At 38.8% G+C, this 8224-nt stretch overlaps 1 protein-coding gene and 1 pseudogene across 2 annotated transcripts; one reads left to right on the top strand and one right to left on the bottom strand.

Annotated features, from left to right (window-relative positions):
- Window positions 1-275: 275 nt before the first annotated feature.
- Window positions 276-2757, top strand: LOC137713636 (protein PSK SIMULATOR 1-like; annotated as a pseudogene). The gene is made up of 2 exons (XR_015955415.1): window positions 276-395; window positions 826-2757. The product of XR_015955415.1 is annotated as a protein PSK SIMULATOR 1-like (transcript).
- A 1571-nt stretch (window positions 2758-4328) lies between these two features.
- On the bottom strand, window positions 4329-6220 carry LOC137712081 (cytochrome P450 76A2-like). The gene is made up of 2 exons (XM_068451227.2): window positions 5257-6220; window positions 4329-5025 (listed from the first exon to the last, which is right to left on the bottom strand). The coding sequence occupies exons 1-2, from the start codon at window positions 6181-6183 to the stop codon at window positions 4411-4413; spliced, it is 1542 nt and encodes a 513-aa protein (XP_068307328.2). The 5' UTR covers window positions 6184-6220; the 3' UTR covers window positions 4329-4410.
- Between the last annotated feature and the right edge of the window lie 2004 nt (window positions 6221-8224).

Genomic DNA, 8224 nt, shown 5'->3' with positions numbered 1-8224 from the left:
ATTAGTTTTACCACAAGAGTTATTATTCGACTATCGTATCCCCACGGAAACTAACCGTCCGTTTAGGCTTTTATAATAAAGTACCAAAAATGGAAAGAATTTGCAGTATCCCCTAGCCATGTAGTATCCTGTTTTTTCACCTCGATTGGACCGATTAATACTTGTTTCGGAGTCTTTTTGCCTTGAGCTTTGTCTCCCTTGTTATCCTCCGCGTTGCGGGCGCGGCTATATGTACGCAGGTGGTGCGTACGGTAAAAACCAACCTACTCCCTCCAACTCGAACCCCCAATCGCTCAAACCCTCCTCCTCCTTCCTCTGTTTCTGTAGCTCAATCATTTCTGTTTGGTTCTGCGCTTCAGATTGACGTCAAGCTTCCACCTTGTTCGAGGTAAAGGGTGAGTTTTCCTCCTACTGTATGTATGCACAGAGTTGATACCAATGCATATGCTTGTGTTGGTGTACTGTCGTTTGAATCTGTGAGGGCTGTTTGGTTGGTGAAAAAATGTTGGGATTCTGGTGTTTGGGACCCGGGAAAATATTAATTTCGTTACTTGATTTTTGGGTATTAATTTTGCTGATATGCGGGGGGGAATTGATTTTTCAGTTACTGTTTGTTTCCCTATTTTCAATTTCTTACCGAGCAACCAAATGAAGGGTTAGAACCAGAATTGTTGTATATTAGTGTTTGGGTTCAGCATTGAGCTAAGGTGGATTTTGGGATTTAGGGTTAAATCTATGAAATTCTGTGGTTTTTTGGGTCAAGAAATTGTGATTTTGTTTTGTGTTTAACAATATAATAAAGTTCAACTTCTTGTTTTGGGACAGGAAAGAGATCTACTGAGATTTCTGTTTTGGGTTAGTTTGCACTTTGCAGTGTATGTGCTTAAATGGGGAGTGAGATCGTGTCTGAGTCCTGGTTCGGTAGTTTGAGGTTCTCATGGAGTCATGTGGCGGAGGCTGACAAGCCGGTGATTGGCATTCTGGCGTTTGAAGTTGCTGGGTTGATGTTAAAGGTGGTTGATTTATGGAATAGTGTGAGTGAGAATGAGATGCTTAGGTTGAGGGAAGAGGTTGTTAACTCGATTGGGGTCAGAAGGCTTGTGTCTGATGACGACTATTACTTGATGGAAATTGCAGTGAATGAGACAATTGAGAATTTGGGATATCTGGCAGTGTCTGTTGTCAGGCTTGGGAAGAAGTGCACCGACCCTGTGTATCACCGTTTTGAAGAATTTTTTGATGACCCTGTGGAGAATGGTTTTCAGTGGTTTGGGTGGCCATACAAGTGGAAGAAAATGGAGAGGAAAGTGAAGAAAATGAAGAGATTTGTTGAAGCAACAATGCAACTATCCCAGGAGCTGGAAGTGCTGGCAGAGCTTGAGCAAACTCTGAGCTGAGTAGAATGCGCGCTAATCCTGATGTAAATCGGGTAAAATTGCTCAAGTTTCAATAGAAGGTAATGTGGCGGCGTCAAGAAGTAAAAGGTTTACAAGAGATGTCTCCATGGAGTAGAACATATGATGACACTGTCCGACTTTTGGCAAGATCCCTTTTTACAATGTTAGATAGGATAAAGCTTGTCTTTGGATTTCATCAAATGGCTTTGGGACAGGGAATGGATAGCTCTGAAGTTATCAATTCCGTTTGTCTTTCTCGCAGTCATTCATTTTCTGCTCTTATGCACTCTTCTGTTCATCCATCTGATGGTAATCTATGTGGGTCTGGACCTCTTGGGAGGTTGCTTGCAAAGACGAGGCTTAATGCTCACAAGAATAGAACAAACAACCAGCAGCAACCTCATCACCAGTCATCCATCCAACATGGAAGTTACTCCCAATTAAAACCCAAACAGTTTGCTCATGTTGGTACGTTTGAAGGATGCATGACTGGTGGAAGTAATTCTCCTGTTTTTGAGAGCTGCAAGCCTGAAATGGGTGGTTCTATGAGGTTGAGAAGTACTGGTATCAAACATTTTGATAGCTTAAAGTACACACATATGGGATCCCAATCTTTCAGTCATGGCATCTATTCTAAACCATCCCTGTTCAGTTCAAAATGTACACTACTGAATGCTCCACCGTCTACCCTTGGCGATGCTGCTCTAGCGCTCCATTACGCACATGTGATTGTTTTGATTGAAAAGATAGCTTCATCACCTCACTTGATCAGCCTTGACGAAAGATCTAATCTTTACAATATGTTGACCAAAACTATAAGGACTGCCCTGAGAGCTAGACTGAAGTCATATGCCAAAACTATGGGCTCATCTGTCTATAATCCCGACCTTGCAGGAGGGTGGAATCTGGCGATGGAGCAGATCTTGGAATGGCTTGCTCCACTAGCCCATAACATGATACGGTGGCATTCTGACCGCAAAATTATGAAGCAGCAGGAAGTTTCCAAGACGTATGTGCTTCTGGTCCAGACCCTCTACTTTGCAAGTCAGGCTAAAACTGAAGCTGCAATTACAGAGCTTCTCATAGGTCTGAACTACATGTGCATGGTTCACGAACTTAATAGGAAGGCTTTGCGGGATGCTGGTGGCAGCCGACCATACGATGATTATATGCTCAAACGGGATGAAATTTCTCAACAAATTCTGGAGACGGCAATAGCGTTTTGAACTTGCATTATAAGATGATGATGTTCAATCAATGAAGTGATTTAGAGAAGCATGAGTTACATGACAACACTTCGAAGAGGTATTTCTAAGCGATCGGATATCGAATAACTCCACTATTGAGATGTTTAAAGCATCAAATTAACACGTTTCGCTTCTCTTTTTGTATTTTGTTTTTCTTCTTGGAACTCAAAAGAATCTTTCATTTGTTCATATGATGGATGAATCGGGGGCCAACGGTCACTTTCTTGTAAAGCCTATCTTGTAATTCGAAACTCTGCGGCATCACGGAATGGTATATTTGCACTGCTCTTTTGACATATCCATATCTGTTTTTTGGAAGTTGAAATGATTGCCGCACTCCCTTTTGCCCTCCTCGACTCCTACGCCTCATTTTGTTCCTTGATTCTCATTCGATCTATTCAATCCGATGACTACAAGAAATGTCTAAAGAGGATTGCAAGATGTGAAAAGGCAAAAATCTCTCCTCTTTCGGAAGTAGTACAGGCTCGCATTAGGCAAAAAAACCAACAAACCGGGAAACCGAAGCAGACCAAGGGAAAACAATCGAAGATAACTGAGTTGACCAAAATTGAACTCAAACCGAACTGAACCAAGCATAGGCTGTATCTTGTAACACCACTAACCAGTCTTTAACTTGGAAATATCATATTTTGCTATGGTTAGTCCTTGTGGGCAAGTTTTGACTGTTGGTTAATTATGTTCTTCGTATGTATCAACGGTCAGAAATTGTCCATGTGTTGACTGCATTGTCCGTATTGTGATTCTGATTTAACTAAGACCAATCACTTAAGGACATTAGGTAGCCGGTTGGACCCTTATCATACCAACTACAAGGCAAAATCCAGATGAGTAACTTTTTGTTATGTAATTTTTACTAATAAAAAACCATGCGTAATCACTCAATTGATCTCCTTTTCTACGCAATGATTCTTCAACAATGCCATACAACCTTCATTTTAAGACTTTTTTCACCCAACTTGTGGCTTTCACACATCTTATAATACAACGTTGTTGTAGCATATAAGTTGAGTAACAGTTTGACGTAATATTATTATTTATTAGCAATAATGTTTCAATCATCTAATCGTATAAAAATAAATAGAAGGGTTCAGTAAAAATTGTCTATTTTTTGTTACAATTGATTAACTAGACAACTTATAAAATTAGTTTTTTATAGAGATGATTTTAACAGAGTAAATTATAATATGAACAATTTTGACTAGAAATACGAATTTATCTGAATCGGTCACTAAATGAATTGAGTAAGAATTCCTCCTTAATCTTGAGGAGCCAAGCATTGTTTTTCAAAATAAATGAGCGTCAAAGTGGATTCTTATCATGGCCATTGGTAAAAGCATTAATAGAACATTGTCACGTCTTTCAGTGAATAAATTTAGTGTTGGCCACAATATTCCAATATTAAACAAGTCGATTAGAACCAAGCATTCAAGACACATGAACATCAATGGTGAAAGTCAACTATTCAAAAAGCATAACATGCACGCTATTTAGTACCATAGTCTAGTGTTATTCCTCTTTACTTGCAAGTGAGAGGTCTTCTTCACTTGTAAGTGAGAGGTCTTAGGTTTGATTATTGTCAAAGACGAATTTAAACCACATTATTGATAGCCTATTTTGAGGCTTAGCCCACTCTCCCACCCCTTAGTGTAGATAATACCCTTTGTTAAAAAAATAAAATAAAATAACATGCAAGATTGTTGTCCAGAAACAATCAGATGAGACATATCAAAAGTCTTGATCAAACCCTATAAGAAGCACTTCGTGGGCACTGCTAGCAATGGCACAGATTTTCTCATTGTTATCCCCAAATTGTCCTTCCAATCCATGGTTTCTCTAGTAACATTTGCATCCAGTGAACAATCAAATTGGTGAAGCAACGTCCCCAATGTAAGGTGCAGCATTCTATGAGCCAGAGGCACACCGGCACACATTCTTCTCCCAGCTCCAAACGGAATCAACTCATAATTCTGCCCCTTGTAATCAGTCTTTGAGCCTATGAACCTCTCGGGCTTAAACAACGTCGGCTCATCACACCACACATCTGGATCTCTTCCAATTGCATAAGCATTCACAAACACCTGTGTGTCTTTGGGTACAAAGTACCCCATGAAACTGGTGTCATGCATTGCCTTTCTTGGTACTAGGAAAGGAATTGGTGGATGCAATCTGAGTGTTTCTTTAATTATGCCCTGCAAGTATGGAAGATTGTCGATATCACTCTCTTCAATCTTTCTGCTTGGACCTATTACTCGATTGAGCTCGGCTTTCGCCTCGACAAGCGTTGCCGGGTTGCATAACAGCTCGGTCAATGCCCATTCTGTGGTGCTGCTTGTTGTTTCTGAACCAGCCATAAATATTTCCTGCACCACACCACACATTTTCAGTTTCTCACCATTCATTCCTCAAGTGAAACGTGAAGGGTAATTAATGTTCTCGTGCGAGATATATATGTTGTCAGGTTTCAATCTCGAACGCAACGTTAAGGCAATAATCAAGCTAATGATAATCCAAATTCACAATTTCTCAAGCAGTATGACAATACAACATTTCAACAAATTTGAAGGTTAATTTAGAGCTAATAAAAAACTTACCAGTATGAAAATATTGAGATCGTGATCAGAGATTTTAGCTGGCTCGTCAATTCCGTTGCCTTCAAATTCAAGCAACACATCCAAGAAGTCCTTAGTTTTCTCTCCACCCAACTCCCTCTCTTGGAAGCGTTCTTTGACAAACTTAGAGGCAATTTGTATAGCTTTTCCAAGATCCCTTTTCATCTTCCTCTTCAAGCCTTGCGGATCAAGCCACCTCAGCCATGGAAAAAAATCTACCACGTTGCCACTCCCATTCCACTCCATCAGTCCATTCATTGCTTTAAAAAACTCCATCCCTTCTTCCGAATTCGGATCCACCAAGTCCCTAGACAACATGAGGTTGCCAAGAAGGTTGAAAGTCATAAGGAACACGAAACGCGCCACATGAACCCCACGCCCTTCTTTGACTTTGGACGCTTCCTCTTCAATCCACAACTGCATGTTGTCTATGCACTTTCTTCTTATGAAAGCCGTCTCGTTGATGCGTTTGTTCACCACCATCTCCACTGTCACTAACCGCCTCATCACGCGCCAGTGTGTGCCGTACGGGGCCATTGCCAGGGAACCTTTGTGGTAGTCATGAACTCTAGCGTTTTCGTTGACTGTGCGCTCTACAAATGAGAGGTCATGGTTCTTGAAAAACTCTGCAGCTGCCTTGGCAGATTGAACTGACATAGTGTTTCTCACACCAAGTGTAAGCCAAATTACGGGGCCGAACTTGTGTCCTAGGTCAGTGAGAGTCCTGTGTGGCATTGTGCCAAGGTCGAACATGTTGCCGATTACAGGCCATCCTTTTGGTCCGGGAGGAAGCCTACGGTGACTCGAGTTTGATGAACTCCGGCGGATCAAGAAGAGCAGAACTGGTAAAAAGAAGATTATCAAGCAGACAAGAAAATTCCACTCATTGAAGTTGAAGAAATGAAGCATTGTAACGGTTTTGCTCTCTAAAATCAGTAGGATGTTGTGAGCAGACTGAGCAAAGTTTTTGTTAATCTATAACTAGATTTCATAGGAAAGTCTCAAAATATTAGCCTTTTGATTATTGTTTAGAAAAGGTAATAAAGAACATTATTGAATTAATTACGACCTTCGACAAAAAAAATAAATAAATAAAGAAGTTACGACCTGTTCTTCGGCAGTGATGTAAATATTTTAATCAATTTTTAGTGTTTATTTTGTTTTAAATTAGTTTATTTTTGAAACTAGAGAATCATTTTGAAGGAATCAACACAAGATTTGAAGGAATCATTTTGTCTCATATAACCATAGTAAATTGAAAGAAATTAATTGGTATATTTGTGTGACGCATCTACCCACAGAAGACCTTGAAATGGCAACGTTTGATTGGATTAATCCCTTGGACTTTCGGAGGACAAGACAACCCACCTTAATCATTTTTATATTAATACTACTCTTCGTATAACAATAAACGTGTTTGACCATAAGGTAGGAAAAATGATAACACTTTATAATATTACAGTTTACTAATATTTTTTTGCATTTTTAAATGAGATGTTTTAAGTAAGAATTTCGTGATGAATTTAATACTTTTAATTCTCTATTTTTTTAATGTAAATATATCGTCGTATAAAAAAATAAAAAATAAAAAGTTCCAGACTTACGATTTCTAATTTTGCACTGTTTTTTTATTTATTTATATTTTATTTTATTATTATCCTTAATTCTAATTGATTTATTTAATTCATTGGTGAGGAAAAAAGTGATTTGAATGCATGATTAGGGTTTTCAAGATAGTATGCATAATTCGACAACATTATCCAATAAAAATGCGATAAATGTGAGATCACTTTGAACCTTATTGATTTTTGGCAAATAAGATGGTAACTTTTCGGCCACCACCACTAAAAGAAAAATAAGCTTTGGGTACAAAATAAAGGACGCAATTGAGAATTTTGTGTCAGTTTGACCACCAAAAAGCTTAAATAGTTCCCATTCTATAGAGGGCACCATCTCTTGTGCCCAATGTTAAAAAAAGTAGACACAAAACAGTAATGGGCAAGGAAACTGTGACATCCCACATTATCCAGGGAAGTGATCCTTATATGTTTATTCCCATCCCTACCTAGCACGAGACCTTTTGGGAGCTCACTGGCTTCGGGTTCCATGGGAACTCCGAAGTTAAGCGAGTAGCGCGCAAGAGCACTTCCCAATGGGTCACCCATCCTGGGAGTGCTCTTGCACGCTACTCGCTTAACTTCGGAGTTCCCATGGAACCCGAAGCCAGTGAGCTCCCAAAATGCCTCGTGCTAGGTAGGGATGGGAATAAAAATATAAGGATCACTCCCCTGGATGATGTGGGATGTCACATATACCGTGCCGAGTAGGGTTAGATGACAACTTTTTTACTAAAGATGGGCACAAAAAACTTTTTGTGTCTATAAAATTGTTTGTCATCAACACTTTATGTGTTTTTTCATTTGTCTTGACCTCTAGCAGACCAAAAAATTAATTTTATAAAATTGTGGTAAATAATGGTATAGAGCTGTTTATTACTGTGCAGTGTTATAGCCTCAAAATATGTTAGCAATATTGTTGTTCAAAATCATTTTTGGTGACAACCGAACCTTAGATCTATCACTTACAAGTAAATAAGAATACCACTACACCGTAGTACTAAGTAATGTGTTTTAGATTTACAATGGATCATTTCCATATGCATTGAATGTTTGTTAGATTTGTATCTTTTTGAACTACTTTTTAGATTGTTAGCAGGTTTGTTTTGATACTTGGTGATATGGTTTTTGACATTATCTTAAGTGTTTTTGTTTTTTACTGTATTAAAAGTCCTTCTTGCAGTGACACATAACCAACAATTGTGCCCTTAGGGTCATTGGTATCTGCGCAAAAGTTAATCGGTCTTCAGATATACAAATGAATTAGTAATTATAAATTCCTTTTTTTTTAACACAAATCTTAGAAATTGTGTCCAGTAAATATTAATAAATAA

Source organism: Pyrus communis, chromosome 14 (assembly GCF_041283825.1).
Source record: "Pyrus communis isolate YQ-2024b chromosome 14, ASM4128382v1, whole genome shotgun sequence".
NCBI classification, from domain to species: Eukaryota; Viridiplantae; Streptophyta; class Magnoliopsida; order Rosales; family Rosaceae; genus Pyrus; species Pyrus communis.
This window is presented reverse-complemented; position numbering and strand designations above follow the sequence as displayed.

Bases quoted from the DNA above. Each gene is read 5' to 3' on its own strand.
- LOC137712081 (XM_068451227.2), bottom strand. From the start codon at position 6,183: ATGCTTCATTTCTTCAACTTCAATGAGTGGAATTTTCTTGTCTGCTTG. The intron at 5,026-5,256 runs GTAAGTTTTTTA...GGTGTGGTGCAG, and splicing joins ATCTCAATATTTTCATACTG to GAAATATTTATGGCTGGTTC.